Source organism: Aythya fuligula, chromosome 4, assembly GCF_009819795.1.
Source record: "Aythya fuligula isolate bAytFul2 chromosome 4, bAytFul2.pri, whole genome shotgun sequence".
NCBI lineage: Eukaryota > Metazoa > Chordata > Aves > Anseriformes > Anatidae > Aythya > Aythya fuligula.
The window spans coordinates 44524884-44547994 of record NC_045562.1 but is presented as its reverse complement, the minus strand read 5'-3'; the positions used below and the strand labels follow the sequence as shown (position 1 = coordinate 44547994).

The 23111-nt window shown below is 36.0% G+C and overlaps 1 protein-coding gene across 1 annotated transcript; it reads left to right on the top strand.

Annotated features, from left to right (window-relative positions):
- Nucleotides 1-1912: 1912 nt before the first annotated feature.
- MYOZ2 (myozenin 2) lies at nucleotides 1913-20633 on the top strand. The gene is given in 8 exon segments (XM_032186911.1): nucleotides 1913-2063; nucleotides 2638-2741; nucleotides 8102-8271; nucleotides 10782-10911; nucleotides 12700-12724; nucleotides 12726-12855; nucleotides 12857-12881; nucleotides 20232-20633. Coding segments are annotated over 7 exon segments (786 nt in total). The 5' UTR covers nucleotides 1913-2063; nucleotides 2638-2665; the 3' UTR covers nucleotides 20462-20633.
- The last annotated feature ends 2478 nt before the right edge of the window (nucleotides 20634-23111 follow it).

The following is a 23111-nucleotide window of genomic DNA, read 5'->3' as shown; positions in this document are numbered from 1 at the left end:
ATATTTGGGGTGAATAAAAGAGATGTAAATCTGTTTCCTCTACAACACTTTCCTCTTTTGATACCAAAAGAAAAATGTAAGTTAAAGCAACACTCATCTTTCTTGTATGTATGGAAAGTAAAAATTCAGTAAATGTTCTGTGATGACATGCATCTTTGTAGCTCTTGTCACCTCAGCCTAGTTTCTGAAAGTCTTGGAAAAATGTGCCCGGAATTACAGAGTGACTAACATTGGATGAGACTTCTGGGGGCTCAGTTCCCTGTTTAATGTGGGGCCTACTACGTTTGCACATGGCTTTGGCCAGTCAGGTTTTCAGGAGACACAAAAAGGAACTATTTGGGTTGAATTAAAACAGGATGCGGTAACATACTTCACATTAAATTGTTCTGTCTTCCCTTTGGTTTCATTATCCTTCCTGTTCATATTCTGCAACTTCTCAAATACGTAGCAGGAACTGAAAGGTTCATTGTGTGCTTCTTTAATTCACTTATTTTGTGGGAGAGAGAAGGGGGGCTTAATTTTTTATTTCAAGAGTATCTAGAGATCCACCCTAATTTTCCCTTCACTTTGCTGGAGAAATCATTGAAGGCCTCCTGACAAACAGATGGACAGCAATCTTGCCCATTAGTGAAATTGATAAGATTCAACCAAGACTTTGATCATGTTTGCTGGTAGCTGATCCAAGCACAATAAACTGAGAAAATAATTACTGACAGGTAACAAGAGCAGGTAGATTGTGATAGTGAGGATTAGAATGAACATCTCTTTGGGGCAGAGATGTCTAGGATCTCAGAAAAATGTTTTGCAAAGCTAAGTCTAGGAACAGAAATCTAGAGGGGGGAAAAAAAAAAAGTAATTTTTTGGTTGAACACAAATACTTTCAGGACATTAAATCAGGCACATACATCGCATCTGTCTCAGAGTGCTTGCTGTTTGTAAAGTTATGCACACTGTGTTGATGTATTTTATTACTCTCCAGATTCAATTTACAGGCAGAATTCCCTTCTCCTGTCATATTGTCAGGATCCTGTCAGGATCCAAGCAATTTTCTTTTTCAATACTCCAAGCCAAAAAAGACCATAATTTTCCAGAAGAAATAGAAACTTCACAGAGCAAAGCCAAATCCTAATAAGAAATACAAAAGCTTCTTCATCTTGCTGTTACTGCCCATAATTCAATTATCAGTGTTCAGACAACAGGTTGTGGGGGGAATGTTTCTTTCTGCCTGTTTCTTTCTGTCCAAAGTTGTTTGCTGTCACGTAATATTTGTACTCCACATATCACACATTTCTTTGACAAGCTGATACAACAGTATCCTGGAATGTTGAATATGACCAAGTTTCAAATTACTGCAGATTTCTGCTCCTAATGCACAAAGAAAATTACAAGATTTTGAATAAGAGTTTGAGAGGTGTGTGCTTGTTGAAAAATTACTCCCAGACATTTATAATACTGACAATTACTCCCTACCACTTATAATACTGAAAAAATTCTCATTTCTTTATCAGAACAGACTTTGTGTATCGGCCATCTGCTACTGACTTTAGCTATCAGCTACTATTGAAGCATGGTTTCATCTTTCACTAAGGATTAGCCCATGCCATTCTCATCTGATAGTCTTGCCCATCCATATATTTAACACCTTATTTTTAAATGTCTCTTTCCTGGTTATAACACAGAGATTATTATTCTCAGAGGTGATGAGGAGATGATCTGTACGGGTATGAGAGGAGCATTCCATTAAATCTTCCAATAAGCTCTGAAAGGGATATAAACTCTCTTTGTTGTGGGTGCAGCTGAATCTTTTCTGTTCTCTTCTTTTGCCAGGAAGATATGAGTGGCTGGAGTGTTTGATGCTATATATAACTAGTTGATGTCAGCTGGATGCCAATTCCTTTGAAGAGGATCAGCCCCCAGTTTGTCTCAGTACTAGGTACCATGCAGATCCAAGCACAAGGGTAGAAACCATCCTGGACCAGGCAGGTCATCCCCATTCATAACTAACTCCTGAAGCTTCAACTAAAGGGTTGAGAACGCTTTTATCTGCACAACATAACAGTAGGGTAAGTGTATTGTTTCCTGAAATATTTTGACATTGTCTGTCCTACAAACTGTCAGATAAAAGACATTTATGTAACCTCTTGACTCTGCAATTGAAAAGATGTTTATTTTTTTACCTAGTCAAATTTGCACTTCCTTTAAAGATGCCAGAGCATCTTATTTAGTTGCTCAAATTCTTTATTAGATTTAAAAAAAAGCAAAAAAAAAAAAAACCAACAGAATAACATTTCTGAAAACATATAGCAAGTTATAATTAAAATATTAATTATGAATTTATTTTTTTTAATATAATGTGTAGATGTGAGAAGGCCTAGATCACCGACACTGATTTTGCTACAAAATGTATATATCCAACTCAAAGTTCATTCCTTGGAACTTTCTATCCATCAGAATACATCCTAGCATCTGTCTGCAGGCAAAAACTGCAGTGCATTTTGCATAGTTAAAACCACTGTATTTCTAGATCAGGAATAACTAAATTCAATATTCAGCTGTTCTAAACATGCTATCAGAAATTAAAGTTGGCTTACTACTGCAAGCTGGCTCAACAATATAAAAATGTGTGTTTTCTTTCAGCAAGGAAAAATCATATCAGAAAATCACAATGTTATCACATTCTGCCATGGTCAAAGAGAGGAAACAACAAGCATCAGCCATTATGGATGAAATACAGAGAAATGGTATAGCGCTGAACCCAACTTACTCTATATGCACTGTCCTCTAGCCCTCCCTGAAATATTTTTAATCACAGAGTTTAACTCTCTTACAGCTTTGTCTCTGGGTGTTTTGCCATAAATAATCTTGGGGGAGTATCATGCTGCCTATGGTAACTAATCCTTTTGTAGTTGCCTCTTTTCATTTGAAAGCTATTTTCAGATGAACAACTGCTGTGAAGGAATGAAGTAATCTAACAGCTGATGTACATTCTGCTAGGATAGCCTTTCAGAATATTATTTGGGGTTAATAACATGACTTCATTCCATTTTAAAAGGCTATCATTTGAGAAACATGCTGATCTGTCTGTATCCTCTTCTTTTGCTCTTTTTCACTTTGCTTTTTCATATGAATGATAGAAATTTTTGAAACAACTGTTTACAGCTCTGTTCCTCCCATGCATAATTAATCTTTGTAACTAACAAAATTTACTAGCAATGTGGCAATTTTCTCTAGTGCATAGCCACCACTCTTCTGTTGTTGCACTGATGAAAATGCAGACACTTATAAGAAGGTAGCTTGATTTGCAAAAACAAGTTCTTAAAAAAAAGTAGGCTTCTAGTGTGACACCTTCAGAAGCAATTAACTCATCTGGGAATACAAGTCTTCCTGGCTTTCACTTGGTACATACTGGATGTTTTTGGAGATCCTTTCAATCCTCCCTATGAACGTTTTTTATCATCTATAAAAAATACCAGTTTTAAAAAAGTGATAAACACCCCACAAGTCTCACTGAAGAAAAAGAAAACAAAACAAACAAAAACAACCAGCAGGGAGCTCTGTTAATATTTAGATTTTATGAAAATCATACTGCCTACATCAGAAAAATACTGGACATTACATTCCAGTACTGAAAATCTTTCTTGTGGTCTTTTGCTCCAAAGAATTTGGGGATGGTTTTTGTGCTCACTAATTGACCTGTCTGATTGCAGGAAGAGTAGGACCAGAGACCTAATGAATTCAGAAAAAAAGAAGCTACAAGTTTCAGTGCCTGGTCCTAGTCCTGACATTTCCATATTTTTTTTCTATACTTTCTATTTCTAAGCAAATACCTCTTCCCTCCTTCCATTCTCCACTGAACACACAAGTCTGAAACCCAGCCTGCCCTTACAGATTTCATTAGAATTCTATTATTTTTTTCCACTGAAAACCCAAGTACTATACTTGCCTGAAATTGCCTGTAAGCTCTTCGGGGCAGAAAATCTGTCTGTCATATGTTTGTTTAGATCCAGGCAATTCATGTGGTAAATGATACTGTTCATAGTAATACTAATAAATGTACCATACAGTTCTGGAAATCATTGGAATTACTGGATAATCTGTGCTGATGCTTGCATTTACTTCACGTTATCTTTGTTTTCATTATTTATGTATTATCAGATTTGCTGTCAAGTTTAGATTTATACACATAGATACTACAGTTTATTCTACAAGATATGGTATGATACATGGCCACTGAAGGCAATACAGACTCTTTAAGTGTATGTTCTAGTTCTATATCTTGGATGTCTGGGACACTTAACGTTAAAAAAATATGAAATTACATGAAATGTGTGTGATAAGAGTCTGAAATTTATAACTGTAAAAGCTCAGTGAAACCAATTTAGAAACAGAGGATAACCAAAGCCATAATGAGACAAAGCATACACTAGTCCTTTGGGACCAAATGTTGGAAAAATCAGGGATAAATCTGTTTTTTAAATGACTAAATTCAGCTCTTTTAATTTTGAGAATTTATTTTTCCCCTAATTGTTAATTGAGCAAGTTTAACCTGAGACAAGCTGCTGTCTTTCTGGGTTTTGCATCAGTATTAGTAATGAAGATTCTGTATCTGGAAATTGCAGGAAAACTAAATTTCATCCAGAAAAGAATCTACCTTGTTTTGCAGACCTATAAAACTCCCCAGTGTTAACAGAGGTAAACAGTAATAGAAGATTCTGTAGTGCAAGTCCCTGTGGCTTGTAACGACACTCAGAAAGTATACCCGATATGTTCTCATTTTAACCCCTTTTATTATAATGCTTTCAGGTAAACAGTTAAACTGCTTGTAAAAGAAGAAAAAAAAAAAAAAAAAAAAAAAGCAGAAACAGTTGTGAGTAAGATACAAAGTCATCCAAGTTTTTACCAGTGTCTAAGTTCTGGGCTAGGTTAGTAACGACTGAAAGCCCACATCTCCCTGTGGTACATGACTTTGTGTTCTAGTGAAATCCTACATGTCACTACATGTTGCAGTAATAGACACTACCTGTAAACCCTCTTACAGTGTTAGAAGAGAGAGGAACGTGGTCACCTTCCTAACTGTTTTTTCTCTGGCTGACTTTGCTTAATGTTAAATTTCCTAAGTGTGATTGGCAGAGGTATACATGTATATATGTATATTTGAGGAAGCCGTTAGCATTCAATTACACTTAAATCTCATGTTTAGTTCTGTCCTATTTCTTAAATTCATTCTTCAGTAGCTATATGATCTTTTATGATGGAGTTACAAATTCTTATTTCTGATACTATGAAAAACTGTATCATATACTATGACACTCATTATTAAAATTTATAATCCAGATGAAGGTATTTAGAAGATTGTTTACTGGAAGATTAAAAGGGATTGGGGGAATGCAGGAGAAAATAGATAAATCATATTCAAATGAAATCTGTTAAGATTTTAAGGGCAGGATAGGGAGGGCTTGGCAGGAACAAATAAAAACATTAAACTAGAAAGTTAAGATGAGGATTGAACTACAAATTAAACTTCCAGTATGAATGCCCATTTATGAAGTGGACTTGGAGATGTTTTCTTCCTATCATCCTCTAAATGTCCCCCTTTTCTCATTCTTCATCACCTTTCCTGCAGTGACACTGAAACAATCCCTAGACACATTATAAAACCAGACAGCAGATTAGATTTTAGTTGGCAGGGGATTCAAATGAACTTCACACCTATGCTTCTGGGATGCTGCCTAGATACACAATAGTACACAACTGTAGGTTACAAAGTACCTTGGAGCCTACAGTAAACATTAACAAGAACAGCACGTATGTAAGGGAACAGCAAGGCCCAAAATAGTTAACATCCAGCATGTCCCAGAAGAATATTGAGTGGTTTGGACAGAGAACTGCAATCATCTTGGCGCCCCAGTCTCTTAGGACTTACATATTACCCACTCCACAGATAATGAAGAAAAGCTTTTTCTACAGGAAAACATTGCTGATCTGAAAGGTAAACTTCCCTTTCTAATATAAAACCATTCAACAGTCCATGCCCCTGAAGTAATCTTGAAAAATAAGAACATCAAAATATGAGTTGTTGGTCAACATTTCAGGCTGCAGGCCAATAACTAGTGCGCTTATCTCAACCACAGAGCCAAAACTCCACCATTATCTGTCACTGATATGGCTTATTGGACAAGCTGAGTCATTTTCTTCCATGTTAAGAACTCCCTGTTTTGTAGCTACCCCTTAAATATCAGAAGGGTGTTAGGATTCTTTATGCATACTATTTTTAAAGCAGAAGTCCATGCTCCAGTTCATGACACAGTTAGCTTGCTCTTTCTCCAGTTAAATCTACTGCAAGCATTTGATTGAAATAAGTACGAACAAAAGAGGATCAACAGTGATGAACTCCACGGCCACAAACCTGTTTGATGTAGTACACAGAAAACTCATCCTGTACAGCTTGGGCTAAACAGAGCACTGATCCCAGTTACATTTTCCTAAATGTCAACAATCCACATTGCTTTTCCATCATGAAGTTAGTAGGAGACATACGCCATGCACTCCAAATGAAAGTCTGAAACTAAAAATAAAACCCTTTTTATTTTTTTTCCCCCAGCATATGCAAAATTAATTTTGACATTAGGGACCTATCCAGCTAATTAAACTGGGATTCCTGTCTGCTTGCCATGGAAGCAAGATACAGTGTTTTACATCTAATTTGCTTTCTCTTTGTTTTAATGCATTAAAACATACGTTGAAGTTCATACTTTCAAGACCTGTAGATAATTAGAATATGTAAACAATAGGAGGATTTATTATTAAAGAAATAACAGAATGTGATACTGAAAAGTGGATCAAAGAAACACACTGCACCTATTTGATATAATCCTCAAAGCATATTGCACCTTCCCATTTTTCTTCCTGAAGTTTATGAACAACTGAGGAGAATAGTTTTAACTAATAAAATGGCAAATATTAATGTAAGTGGCAATAGGAAATGATTTTCTTGAAAATTCAGCTTCTACTATATGATCTAATTATTGTTGCATTTGTTCAATCCTACAAAGTTCTAAGCAGAAATAAATTAATACAAAAATAGTTTGCTCAGTGTTGAAGTTACTGTATTCTAAGGTCCAAGCCTTGTCTATAGGTTGAGGACACCTAGTGAGAGACTTCAGTCACTCGGCTTGCTCATTGCCACCAGCACCCCAAACTCCAGAACATCACCACAGAGATAACCGGTACTTTCTGATATTCCATGTTCTCTATTTACAGTCTCAGTTGATCTCCTCTTCCCTGCTTATGCACCTTCATTTTCAAAACCCCTAGGAGCTCACCAAAAAAATACATTTTTTTTTTTTTTTCTTCAATGGTGAATAAACTAATACTGCACCTAATAATTCAGTATCTGATTGTGTCATTTTGAGAAGACTTGCTTGTAACTTTCCCCCTAGACAGAGTAAAAAATAAAACATTCTAAATCTATCGTTTCCTAAAAGCATGTTGTAATTTGTTCTGTCTCTCATTTCAACACCTTAAGCTTTATTTTGAAGCTTTCTTTAAAAATAACAAAAAATACAACTTAATACAGACTTTCTAATACAAATTCTTCTTAAAGTAGAAAATGGCCTAGATTTCAGAAGAATTGGGGTTTTAAAGAGAAATTCATAACAAAATGCTTTAAGCAATAAGAAACTGGTAGCTGTGCTTAAAAGGAGCAATCTGCTCATCTATCCAGTGCAGGGCAAAAAGTTAACTTAATGTTTGATTTGGGAATGCTGAGGTCAGATAGAATTTTGTTCCAAGTTTCAGCAGAAGCCAGTTTTCACTAGTCTGTGTGCAGGACAATATAGACTTGATTTTCAGAACAGCTGAATGTCATTGAACTGAAATAAATTTGGAGCTTGGGGTGCTTAGCATCTTTGAAAAACAGGTTTGTGGTGTTCTATAATCTGCTCCAAAATTTTAGAAAATGATTAATTTCACTAACACCATATGAAGCTGCCTCATGTATTAGATAAGTATGCACTGATGTGTCATCAGGTTTCAGGTGTAGGGTACGTGACATCAGGCATTTATGAAAAACAGAGGTATGTATTTATCCCTTGTATTTCAGTCTCACCCAGCTTAAACCTTGGAAAAAAGGTCAGCACCCCAAGAGATATCATGGTAGAGGAACTATCGACACTCAGCAACAGAGGGGCAAGACTCTTCAAGAGACGTCAGCGGAGATCTGACAAATACACGTACGAAAATTATCATTATGTAACAAACAAGCCAAGAAATGTGAGTATTTGTAATAACTTATTAATGAAACACAGTGAGACTAGCCTGGGGTTCCCTTGATGCTCATGATACATTATGTACCTGATTTATTTGTAGCTTCAGGAAGAATAAGAGTAAAATACTGTACTAGAACAATGTTAATATGAAGTGAGCTATTTGTATCTATTGGGCTCCTGTAGAAAAATAAAAATAAAAAATCTGAAGACCTTAATACTTCAGGACATCAGATTCAAATAATTTTCATGCAAATTCAGATTCAGGTTACTAGTGACTGGAGTTCTTGTCCTGTAATAATGGGCACATTGACTACTGAAAGTTAACTAGGTAATGATATTCAAAAGGTTGGAAGAAGTAACAGTCTGTTTTACATGGCCAGGAAGTATTCCTATTAAAATAGGTTGGTGGTCTCAACATAGTTGCCAACCAGCTATGTGACTCTCTCAAATGACAGAAATTTTTGAGACTTCTTGCCTTCCATGTCTCAGCAAAGGAACAAACGATGAAGTTTGTCACTGAAAGACAATTATTCTCTGAACTAGGCCCTCAGGAACTGGGTTAAAGCATTAGTGATACCCTGGGAATCCTCATGGCAGGAACTAAATGCACCTGATGTACGTCTCATTTATTGCCTTTGTGAAATACTTAAACCTTTTTGTTTGATCTCTGCAAAGAGGGAGAAAAACATTCATAAATTTTGTCTGGTTCTCCAATGTAATAATGGTTTATTCATTTAACAATGAATAGTCTATGCCCAGTCTAATAAAGTATGCAAGCAGCCCCTCTACTTCCATTGTAATTTCATGTCTTTATTGTTTTAAATCCCACATATGTGATGCTATGATTATATTAGCATCCGAACCCTAGAGAATCCATAGAAAGACTTTGACTGAATTCTTTAATCAAAACCTTCACTTGGAATAAAAAAGATAGTGACTATATGTAATGTATTGTTGTGATAAAACCCGAAGTTTGTATTGGTACAAACAGGGAATGAATAATTGATGAACCAAACAGTAAAGCATCAATGGCTTTGCTCAAACTATGTTCAGTTTTATTAATGAAAACACACAAACACACATGTGCAATTAAATAAGAAACAATAAAATGAATGCAGTTTTTTGAGTCTATTGAATTATTTTTTGCCTTATGGCATCTCATAAGGAGATTTTGGGAGCAGAAAAGTAAGATGCATTTGTAATTTACTACTGTCTTGCTAATCCAAATGCTGAAGGATCTCTCTACTTCTTCCCTGGAATTTCCCCCAAAAACACATGCATACTGCACAGTCATTATGACATTCTGATATGGGAAGAAATTATGCCTCTTTGGTTTCTGTTCCCCTCCCTTAAACGCCTGTTTAGCCACCACTGGTGGTATCTTCACCAACGTTATGATTTTGGCTGCCAAAAAATTAATATTTCTAACATATTTTAGGATGGCTCCAAACATACGCCTTGATATTTTTTTGTTTGCTTGTATGTTTCAGGTTAAAACAGTATAGTTTCTTGCTTTCCTTCTTTAAGAAACTCATACTCCTGGAACTGTCTATATTTAAATTACTTTTAGCCTATGTGTCATAGCTAAAATAAGAGTACTGACTTCTTATAAGACTCCCGTCTATATTTATGCAACAATGATTAAGCCTTTAGATGTTTCCTTAGAAGCTGATGACCCAATAGGAGGGTGGAAAATAACAGCATATCATTAATCGCCAGAAGAGTGGCCTGCACTGAAGTTGTTATTTCTATTATAAATACAGAAAAGAAAAGCCCAAATAAAAAGCAATTCAACAAATACAGTGGATTTTCAACTGATAAGGATGAGAAGCTTTGATGAATCAGTGATTTTGAAACCCATATGCCTTAAACCTGCCGGATTTCTTGAATCTTTGGGGCAGCAAGGGGGCCCTGTCTGCACATCACAACTTCTAGCATCTAGTGAGCCATGGGCCCCCTGCCAAAGTGACCAGCTTTACTCTTTGCTGTGAACTATACAGCCCACAGGCACAGGTAGATATAGTGGTGACTGGTATGAGCAGCAGATGGGATGAAAATCTCTTCTTAGACTACCTATTAATATTCAAATATCCCCAATTTTGGAAATGGTCAGAAAATTTAATTGGATGGTATGATGCTTCAGGAGTCTTGTTCTAGCTCCCAACACCCCCAATCCTTTGAATAAATCCATCACAATCACACACTTGAAATATAGACATTTAAAATTGTGCTGTGATAACATTCTTAACACTGATAAATTATTCTTTTGCTTACATAGCCGTTGTAAGAGAGTTGTGAAACTGTTTCATCTTCTGGGTAACAGCCAGAAAATCCAGAGGAATGCTGTCTAGCAAAAAGGGTACCTAACAGCAGGACAGTGTACCTTTGGATAATATATCCTAGGTCTCAGATCTGGCCTGTAAGCTGAAGTAATATTCCATCCCTCGACAGAGAATCAGAGGGACTCATTTTTTGCCTGTGCTATCAATGATATTTATTTCTCTTTGAATGCAGCGTGGAGAGCCCATGCAGGGTGTTAAAATGGATGGCCTCAGTGTTGAAGGAATTCCCCAGCATGCCCCAATGACACCTCCTAACACACCTGATCCCCGGAGCCCACCGCATCCTGACAACATTGCCCCAGGTAATAGATGAATTTATAGACATGGAATGCATTTATTACCCATCTCACAGCAGACGAAGGAGCTCTTTCTAAAACAATGTCATTAACAATAAGTTATTAATGGAGTTACTATTAGATATACATAAATTGAGTCAGATAACTAATCAGAATCACCCATGGAAATTTAAACCAGTTGCTTCTGTTCGTTCTTAACGATTTGATATGTCCATTGTACTACCTCTCCCTCAAACTGAAGGCATGCATTATTTTCCAGTGAGACTGCTCATATATTTATTGATCTTATAAACCATTGAGAAACAGATCTTCAGATTTAAAACCAGATTAATATACTGACTTTTCAATGCCCTATTTTCTAAGATACAACACACTGCTTAACAGTCTGAAAGTTATCCACTGTAGTTTAATTACCTGTAAATGGACATCTGAAGTCATTGCAAGTTTTGCTGGAACCCTTTACAGATAAGTAACTTAAAAGAGGAATTTGCCCCTGGCTGTATACACTGTTCTGCTTTATTTAAGTCCTTAACTGTGAGGGTACTGTTGGCTTTATTTAAAGGCAGTGAGCTACAGGAAGGCCTTATTTTGTATTCTTTGAAGACTAGAGAAGGCTAATTTGTTTTAATTAATTTATTCAGTGATATAGCCCTTCTTCCTGTTTATGAATTATCCATGAGCAGACTGGTTTTTACAAATTCATTCTTTGTTCAGAATTACTCAATGCATGTTTTGTGCAGACCTTTTCCAGTCTATGTAAACTAGGTCAATGCTACTCTGTTAGTGACAGCTAAGGCTCTCTGCATCCATGGGCCAAATACAATGCAAATTGAGGTAATTTCCATTGCTAAAACATGATACAAATCTTAAAGTTTTCTTTAGGCAAGAAATATTTATTTTTGGTGAAAGGAGTATTTATTAAACCACAGGGTGGTTTGTTTTTTTTAGCTTACAAAAGGCAACAGCATTAATTTAAAGAGCTAGATGTCATGTGAGGGTAAACAGGAAAACAAATTTCCCTTGTTTTTCAAACAAATACTATAAACTCATATATTAGAATAATCCCTTGCTGGTTCTAATTCTTCAGCTGATTCTAATTCTTCAAATTGCACAGTAAGGTCTGGGCTTTTTTCCCCTTACGTTTATTTGTGCCATATCGTATTTGGCTTTAGAAGAAATCACACTCTGAATAAGAAATCCACTTGTTTAGTAAAATTCTGATCAGAGCCTGATCCTCAGATGATTATAGAGAGGGGAAAATAAAAACTAAAAGAAAACAAAACAAACAAACAAACAAAAAGATGAAAATGATCAAAGAGACATGTAAGTATGACATTTTAAAGCATCAAATGGAGGCAAAAAAAATCTGATAGAATGGCTGGGACCTTACTCCTTTTAATGCTTTTGGAAATCTCATCCAAGAGACTGTAGAATTATCTTACTTTTAACCAAAAGGCTGTTTTTAACATTTAATTGTTAATTCAGCCCAAGGTCTGCGTAGATGTGCTCCTTTTTCAAATAGATGCTTATAATGATAGAAACAACTTAAATAAAACTAAAATAAACTTACCCTCAAAAGAAGAGTAGAATACTTCAGATCAGTTATCTAAAAGGCTACAAATACCTCCTGTGAGCTTGTCTGGTATTCCTGTTGCTTTGGTTAAACTCACTTGATTCAATTGTTCACTTTAACTAACTGTGAAATAATGGTATTACTTCCTATTTACATAGGATGATGGTAAGGAAACAGAAAATCAATATACTGTTATACTGTTTACCTGGATCTCCTTGCAGGATATTCTGGACCACTAAAAGAAATTCTCCTGAAAGTTCAACACTACTTCTGTGCCAAAGTATTATCAGTCTCCTTGGATAGAAGCCATTAGGGATGATCCAGAGCTGCTAGAGGCTTTATATCCTAAACTTTTTAAACCTGAAGCAAAGCCAGAAACTGCCCGACTACAGGAGCTTTAACAGTAATTTTGAGTGAACACTGGCTTTATAGAGCAGTGAAAAATTACTCTGAAATGAAATGTATCCATTGGTTGTAAAAAGACCCATCACCTGTTTTTGCAAGTATACCCATAAGCATGAACAAACAGATTACAGGTAGCAAACAAGAGCTTTAAGAAGGTAAATAGTTCATCTCAAAGTGTGGACCCCAAATTAAATTCTAGAACCAAGAATGTAAGATTAATTGCTGAAAATATTGACTGAAAGAGAGAAAGAACAAAACAATCACGGAAATAGAAGTATCAGAATCCAGTGTACTGATAAATGTGAAAAAATGGGATATAGCAATGCCTACAGTATTTCTGTTGACTTTGGCAGGTATGGGATCATGACCTCGTAAGACCTACCAGGGAAACTCTCAGTAAACACTTGGCTTGTAAACACTGTAATGCAAACCACATATATTTTTCCTTTCTATTTTTTAATTTTATTTATTTACTTATTTATTTTGCAACTCACACTCTACAGGCTTATATTTTAGGCAATGATACTACAATGAAATCTATCCTCTACCAATCCCTCAGACCAGTCAGTTAGCAGCTTGTTTTTTTTTTTTTTTTTACCACATTTAACTTTTTTTGTATCTTCAGTAACTTTTGGTAACAAATCAACAGATGGAACATTACAAGCAGACTTGAAAAAACATTTGAAGTAAAAGGGGATCTGAGACTGAAGTTATTTGCATAGTAGGTAGCATACTGAATACTGAGGCTTTCAGTGGAACTTCTTTATATATTGACAATACTGAGTTTGGAAATACTTTGAAAGTTTTAAAACACATTCTTACTTAAGTCCTTTGCTTTAATTCATGCCATTCACAGTATCTTTGTATATCAAAGTCATGGACAATTTTTCACTAAATGATCCCTGGTAAGCTACTGACACCTGAGGCAAACCAAAACCTCTTTGTCAAAACACCAAATAGATGACAAATTAATAATAATAATAAATTAATTAATTTAAAAAAAAAGGCATGGCAATATAAACACCACAAACATCACTTGCATTCCTGCCATAGAGGCAGGCCTCAACTATGAACTCAAGGAGAAAATACTCCACAATGCAGCATCAAAATTGGCACTGCTGACACTACATTAATTTTTACATCCTAACAGCAATACACATCACAAGTGTGTAGCACAATCTTGTCAGCAAACAAAATAATAATACAAATCAGAGAGATGAGCCACAGCTGCCAATATTGGAACAGTAGCTGCACAGTTTATGTACTATGGTTATTGTAACTGGGAAAAAGAAAAAAAAAGCCAAACATATATGTATATATATAGAAACAGAGCCAGAATCAGTAGTTCCTCACACAAATGAGATTTTGAGTCCAGCATACAAGTCATCACTGTTGAAAGACAGAATCAGACAGGGCACAGAAGCTCCATTAATAGGGATATGTGTCTTGAGACAGTATCTCATGGCTTCTTTGTGAATTTCTAGCTGATTTGTTGTCCCATAATCTGTTAGTTGTCCTCTATACAACACTAACTGTTCAGATTTCTTTCTATGAAGACTTGCTCTGTGTATGATATAGCAGAACCATAGTTCACCACAGTCCAAATTTGTTGAACATTCATGCATTCATTTAAGGGAAAGGTCAATATTCATCCTTGGAACTGCCATAAAAAAAAATAAAACCTGGCATGTAATTCTAGATCCAGATTATGAAACTGGTAAATTGAAAATGCAGGAGATATAATCCATGATATTTAAATAAAGCAACCACTCTCCTCACTGGTAAAAAAAAAATCTGCATCCACGTCAAAATAAAAAGATACCCAGTGAACCTAAAAAAGCTGTTTGATACATACAAGGCACTCAGACTTATGTTTTATAGCAAGAAAAACTAGATCCAAAAGAACTTAAGAACTTGCAAAATTGCAATTCAAGATGCTAGCCTATTGGAGACGATCTCAGAGCCATGAGTTACGTGTCTATACTCCTAAAAATGCATAGGAGAGTGGGATGACTGGTTATGGGATTCAATACAGCCAGCACACTCTACCTATCAAGCTAGCCAAAAGAAAACATTACAGAGAATGCTTCATGTGATTTAAATTCCTCTTTGTCAAGGCCATCAGCACCTAATTATTGCTGCCTATCTTCAGGTCAGGGCTAGATTAGGGGCTTCCTTTCCAAAAAAAAGAGCAGAGGTCACATGTATTCTTTAAAAATGCATACTCAGGAATAAGGTTAATTTCTTTGGAAAGAGCATTTTCCTAGGATGTGGCCAGCCTGGGTTTATTTCTAAAGGAATGTCAAACCCTGAGAAGTATAACAGCATGGCTCCAGGCTCTTCCAAGGAAGAGGTGGGAACATTTTTCACTTCCCTTGTTAAGACTTGTACCACAATACAGAAAAGAGTAAATTTACTTGGGCCAGAGGGACGTCTTTTTTTTTTTTCTCCAGCTGAACAATCCTTTTTCTCTAGCTGAACAATTAAGTAGTTCACATGGAGAAAGAGAAACCAGGGTCTATATCTGAGTTCCCAGATCTTTTCATGTACTTTCTTTAGTTATTCCTTACAGTAAAGGAAATAAATATTTAGAAGCAGAAAACAAGACCTACACCTCTCTGCTATTAGTTGTTCAGCCTGATATCTAGGCTAAGATTCATACTCTGTCTAATCCACTTAAACTTATATTTTTGGGCAGCATTTGTGCTTCAATATGAAGTGCTTCATCCCCTCTGGAATACTCTATGTGAACAGTTAGGTCCATTCTTACAAAGACATCTCTTGCAAAACAGCTCTGGTCACATTCATGCTATTATTTGACAGGGATTCAACAGTACTAGCCATGGTTGTAGAATGAAAATGCTTTTACTGAAAGCTTGCTGCAGTAGTATACTGTGTGTGTTTTCAGGAGTGGAAGTTCAAGCAAGATTTTATTCATTAGAGAATCACAGATGAGTTTTAGTATAAGATAGGTGCAGCTGCCAATACAGCTAAGTAAGATCTGAGCATTTGCAGAAGGAAAACTTTCAGGCACCTCAGGAACTTAGCAGCCTATGGGTTTTGGGCATAGAGTGACGTATCTCTTGGACTTTTATGTCTGTATCATACTAAGTAAGCTATTCTGTGCATCTAGGTCACAGCATCCTTGATTTCTTTAATTGCAGTCTTGGAGAGAAAGCAAATGATAGTGTATTAAACAATCAAAATGTGATATAATGATGCCTTTTTTTCTTTTTATCATTGAGGGTATCAATCAAGGCTTTCTATCATGATTCATCATTCAACAAAGTGCCATTATGTCTCTTCTCCTGCAAAACACTAATACAGTCATTGTTAGTCAGAACGGGGTGTGGTTAACAGTAAGTGTGATGCATAGGACTTCCCAAAGGAAACGGGCCTCAGATTCTACACAGTTCATTCATTTGTATCTGCTAAAATGGCATGCGGACTTTCCTGGACATATTCAGGTTCCTTTCAGTCTTCTTTGTTCCAGGACAAACTAGCAACATGACTTTAGCAGCTAGGGACCTCAGCTGTGTCCGAACAGCCTCACACAAACATGGCTTAAAAGTTTACTCAGTACTCAAGAGCACTCAGTTGTTGTTGTTGTTGTTGTTGTTGTTTGTTTGTTTTTCTCCACTGCCAGCAACATGGCAGCTCTGGACCAAGTACCAATACTTTTTTTTTTTTTTTTTTTTTTTTTAAATCATTGGCTTTAACAGTAGCAGAATCAGAACTATGGAATTCACAGAATTATTAGTTGAGGTCTAGTAGGCATTTTACACTGCAGGGATCTTGCAATTCTGGCAGGTCAATGAAGGAAGAAGCATTGGAAGCAACCAATAAGCACATTTGCCTTCTGAGGCAGGGCTTTCTGTAAGACAGCCAGTAATGGCTGAATTGCAGATAGTAGTAGGCAGGGTACATGATCAGAGAAACTGGGTTCAGAGGGTTTCTGTAACAGACTCTTCAGACAAGGCTACCCTTTCTCTCCTAGATGACACTGAATCTGCTAGCAGAGAAATGCTGCAGAACAGAGACATGTCATCTGATTTCTCTTGTCAGTTTATTTCTTACTAGAAAATTAACATTTGCTGAGAAGTTTGTAATACCACTTCATTTAGTACCTTTATTCCATCTGCTTTCCTGAAGCTGGATAAAATGTCAAAGGTAGGACTATGAATGACACACAAAGCACTACGTCTTGCTCACATAAGACAAGCAAGTCTGACTGGTTCTGCCTCTCCTACCAGAAGAATTATTGCTCAGCTTTCTCAATTCCCAAAGACTACTGTTTCAAAAACACTACAGGAATCTGGTCCATCTGGACTGGGCTCTGCTTGTATTGATTAATGGATTCTGAGCTCTGTTGTAAAAATGCTGAGAACCAGATCCTCAAAGGAATTTTGGGAGCCTAACTCCAAATGATGTGAGAGATTAGTGGAAACTCAGTGCTTAGCCAGTTCCTTAGAATCTTTGTGAAATTGGCACTAAATCTTGCATTAAGCTACCCTGAAGCTCTGAGTATTTTGCAGGGTCAAGTTCCCTGTTCCTGTGTCTTCTTTTTGCACAGAATTAACAATAAGAAGAATGTTCAGAGAATGACAGTCCCATTTTTAACAGTGAAACTCACATTTTTCATAAGGTGATGCAGTAGAAGGTGTTAATCTGATACAGTTAAAACATTGCTTCAAACTTTCAAAATCAACAACTAGTGTCCTATACTGAGACAATTCAATGTTCAATGAGACAGACTGAGAACAAAAAGAAGAAGCCCTACTAAGTCAACAGTTAAAAATAAACATGGTTATGCCTCATAACATTAAATCACACATCTACTTTTTAGGAATATGTGAAGTAATTACTAAACAGTCTCTTATATTTCCTTGTGCCACTTCCTATGGCTCTGAACCAGCATTTCCGCCCTTACTATGAACAGTGACTACTGGAATTTTTACACGAGTTTTAGGCTTCTATACAATGAATCAGAGGTCAAGTGATACAATTGATGTCCACACAACAGAGGTCATTATGACAGCATGTTGTCAGACGAGTTATTGCTCACAAAAATATACTGCTGCTATAAAGGAAAATTAACATCTAGTAGCCAATTACTATACTCTCCTTTATGTTGATTACCATGTGCTTCTGCCTAGCATGCAAGAATGGCCTCTCTGAGGCCAGATTTTATATAGGAACAACATGATTTTTTTTTTTCCCCACAAAATACATTTAAATTTCTCTAAAACACTCTTGTTTCTGTTACCTACAGAAAATTGCTGCACTTAAAAGCAAAAGGTACTACAAGAAGGAATTTTAACACTATAGAATTGTGTGGAATTTTATACAGCTATTGCTGTTCCATTCATCTTGATATTCCTTTGATTTACATATTGATGAGAATTAAATATTACGACAATGTGAGACTGTGTATCTTAATTAGAGCAGCAATTAAAACAATCTTTATTATCCTGTAAGACGCAGATCACTACATTCACTCTGTGCCAATTACCAAGCAATTATTTTTAATCAGTATCATACAGTATCCAATTTGGCACTGTGACCTAGAAGACAAGAAAAGCTTGATACCACAGGCACTTTATACAAAGAACTCACTTTTGACCTCAAGAGAGTTAAATGCCTGGACTGGTTACTGCTGCAAAATCATATCGTCAATTGAGAAAGAGTTTTAGAGCTTAATTCAAAGCTGTCCTCTTCTCTCCCTAAATATGCATGCCCAGAAATTTCATGATTTTTGTATCTTGCAAGATTGACCTTTGGAATTGTCCACTAGTCCTTTTGCCAAAATCTGCATGTGAATCTGAATCAGTGAATCATTTGTGTAATGACAGAGAAATGCCATTTCTTTTAGGTCACAGATTCATTTTTTTCCTGGATTAATCTCTTTATTTTTGTGCGCTTAATTCAAAAAAGGTTTTGTTTTATCCATAGTTACCTTGTTGAAAATTCTAGTCAGATCTAGTCAGATCTTCAATTTTTCTCTTTTAGTTTCTGTTGGTAATTATTTCTCTGGCCTTCTACTATAATACTTGGAGCCACTAGGAATATATACCAGCAGATCTGTTTGGTATCAAACACACAAAACCTACAAGGGCTAGAGGAAATCTGTTTTAAAAAAAATAATTTTCACGCACCACTATATATGTATCTTTGCAGAAATCAGTGTTTATGTGTAATTTTAAAATCTTAAATCTCTTAACTGGCCAGACGATATCCCAACAAAGTTATGCATCTAATCAAAATGCAAAGCACAAGTCTGTTAGCTTATAAAAAGGATTCTGGAAAAAGTGAGAGACCTCTCCTTCCCCCCTCATCCCCTCAATTTTTTACAGCCTAGAAATCTGAAAATAATAATAATAAAAAAAAAAAAAGGATGAAGGGAGGTATTTGTTAATACTATTGCTTAAAAATATCTGCAAATGCATGTAGCAGTTAGTTCCTGCTTAGTACTTCTTATCTTTTAGTTTCTCAGACTTACCGAATGAGGGAACACGTACTTTTAAATAACATGAAAAATACTGGCTGCAAATTAGGGCCAACTTCAGCAAGTGTTTCAAGGTTTAGTTACATAAACATTTTCTTCAGGAACAAAGCTAGAGTAAGAAGTCCTCACTCATTCCCCTCCTTTCCACGGCTGTTGTCTTTGGCTGTTCCTTTCTGCTTCACATTACACTTCATTGCCTCCTCACTTGTCTCACTTGTATTGTTACAATTGTTTCAACATAATGATAAAAAACAGATTGCTGCAATAATTCTCTTCTGAAGTGTTTGTGTGTGTGTGTGTATATGTGTTTTGTTTGTTTGTTTGTTTGTTTTAATGCAGATCACATAAATGACCCAATTGTATCACATATCCTACATACGTTCTTGTTCTTGCTGGTACAACAATGTGATGCTGAAATATAGTCTAGTGGGAGGAACAGGCTGCTGGGGATAGGAGAAAATGGGGTGAGAACTTCCTGAACTAGTTACCTGCTAGGGAGAGCGTGCTGAATTATGATTTTCAGACTTAGAAATTCACCACCAACAAAATAAATTTAGTAACTGTGACTCACCAATTAAAAGTTTTTCTTGCAACATCTATTTTCCCCTCGGATTTTCTGTCCATTGGTAACTCTGAAGAAGTCTTTATCTATGGGAAAATATATCAGATATTAAAGACAATTTGCCAGAAAAGCAATTAGCATACTTTTCCCAAAGGTGTTAAAATGTAAACAAGAAATTACATTACATCTTTATCATTAAAATAGCTTCTATACTTTTGATGCCTCGGAGAAAAATATTTTTTAAATCACATTTTAATTTCATTTCTCTAATATCTACAGAGTTGCCACTCCCTTTGGTGGTTTTGAGAGAGCATCAAAGCTGGTTAAATTCAAGGTACCAGATTTTAATATGCTGATGCTAAATGATCCGAGATTCATGATCCTTGCAAACCCTCTTGCTACCAGAAGATCCTTCAATAGGACTCCTAAAGGATGGACGTCTGAGAATATTCCTGTGGTATTCATTCAGCCTACAGATTCCAACACTGTTCCAGAAACAGAGGACCTGTGAGAGAAGCTGCACTCTATATCATAAAAAATGCTGAAAGCTGCACATCCATGTGTTTTTGGTCCAAATACTACTAAAGTCTACTGATAAAATCTTTCCCAGGCAGCTGGCATATAAGTCATAATGTCTGATGTAATGTCTCTTCTCTGGCATTTAATTTCATCTGTTAACATAACATAAATAAAGTATTCTGGCAAGTATTGGCTGCAATATTTTGTACTTGTGTTTATATATTCTTTTACTTCACTGAAAATGACAACTTTGGTAAATCTTTGTTAGTCATTTCAGAACATGTGCATTAAGATTTAAAGAAAAAAAAAAAGCAACACTAATATCAACAAATTTGATTTGATAGATATGCTGATTCTGGTAGAACAACTGAAAAATGCCATGACAATGCACTCAGAGCACTCCTAGTACTGCCTGCTTGAGAAGAGCTCTGAGAAACCAACCTCTTTTTCCCCAATCCCATTTCAGCCAAAGTTATGTTCATCATTCATTATTTCGGTGACAGCAAGTTAAACCATTTTCTTCTTTTCCGTCTCTAACTCAGCTTTAATGATGGACATCAATGTCCTTGTCATATGGATTTGTTTACGGAAAATGCAGTAAATTTGGCTATGACAAAGACTACATACTGGTATGAAAAAGTACAAAGGTATTTCCTGGATGAGTCTAGAATGTTTGTTAATCACAACTAAAAAACCTACCAATGACCGGTCATGTCAAACATACCAAATTAGTCTCATTGAGCTATGTTACCACAAATGCATTTGCTAATAGAAAGAAATTTCATAACACCTTTCCCCCTACAGCCATAATATCTTTTAGGACTTAAAAGCATGTGAGTTTTCTTGTTCTTGATATGCTGGCAAACTCTGACATTTTAGAAATACAAGTATCAATATGGATGTACTCTTACTAGATCCATAACTTCAAAGAAGGCAGGCAAAATCAGTAAAAAGATGCTGTTCTTCAGTGTCATTTTTCAGGTTACAACTACATACTAGTAAGAGGAAAATATAGTTTAATAATTGCTTGTTTCTAAATACTTTATGTTTGATAAGTATCCAACATCTGTAGGTTGGATATTCTAACATACAGTTTAATTTGTATGTTTTGAAATAGGAAATAGCTTCAACCAAGAGGCCGCTCCCCTTTCTTATATCCCAGATGCTTCTCCAGGGCATAATTGTCTCTAAGCATGCACACAACAAACAAGAGCTTTCTGGGTAACTCAGCTACCTATTTTTTCTTTAAATCAGAATATTCATAAATTTTTGCAAGCTCTATAGTGACATGTTTATCAAATTTTAGCTCTAAATGAAACCCACAGACGATGATGATGGTAAGCAAGTAAAACAATGCTTTTTCTAGGTATTTTTCTTACTAAAAGTTTGGTGGCGTTGACCTACAAAAGTGAGTATTTCAGCAAGAATCTTGACAACTGAAAAAAAAAGAATGTTGGAATGGATTTAAAATGGAAAGACCAACAGAAAATTCTGCCTACATTCTTGTGGCTAAAATGTGTGTCTGTAAAAATGGTTCCCATGTTTCAATTCTGGTTTCAAGGCAGGTAGTTGGCACAGAAAATTGACATCTATTATCTTTAAATTACTTTAAAGTAAAATATTTTTGGCTGCAAACTGCACAGCCAAATGTACAGGTCATAAGCAAATTTGTGAAGGAAAAAAACCCAACAACTTCACCGACAGAACACTTTCCTAGCAGGGGATTAATTTTGGGACCTTAACTGTGCACAATGTACAATAATTATATGGAAAATGATAAAAATTATGAATTCTTCAAGCCTAAAAATGCAAAAGCTAAAGAAAAAAAAATATAGTGAAGAGCAATGCAAACAAGTTCTGGAGCTTGTTTTTTATAAGCTGCAATAAGGTATTATAAGCCTGCTTGAATAGAAATATGAGAACATTGGTGCATAGCATATACACAGCAAGGACTATGAACAAAGGACAGAGCATATTTATTGTCTACTCTGTAAAGATAACTTATATGTGTGGATCAAGCCACCTTGCTTGCAATACACATGATGGTAACTTTCGTTGTCTATATATCCAAGGATCCAGTGGAGTAGAATGGGCTCAGGAAGCTTAAGATTTTTTGGAAGCACTGAGTCTGCTATGCATGTGTTCATTTGATGGTCCAAATAACTGTGTTAGATGAGGCTAGAAATTACTGACAGTCCTTACATCCTCAAATTCTAACCGAGACTTCAGGAATAATCTCTGATCTGGTTCCTCTAATTAAAGTCATCTACTGTTATCAATTGCAGCAGAACCCTGTTCCTCCTGCTTTACTAGCTTGACTACCATAGAGCTATCTACATACCAGTAAACCAAATGTGCCCAGAACTACTATTTTTAAAACTGAGGCCAACTGACACAGAAGTGTGCAACCATTCTATTTAATCTTCCAATATTGGGTGGCTTTTGATGAACCACCTTTTGGGAATAGGCCTTGGACCACGCTAACCTCTTGAACCATGTCTGGGAAGTGTTTAGAAGAGTGTTAATTAGCAGAAGCGAGGACTGTGCAACGTGCTAAGCATTCAGCAGCACAGAGGATCAACTGCCAGTGTCCAGGAATGTTCCCTGGCTGCATCACTCTAGATGCAGCCTTATTGTGCAAG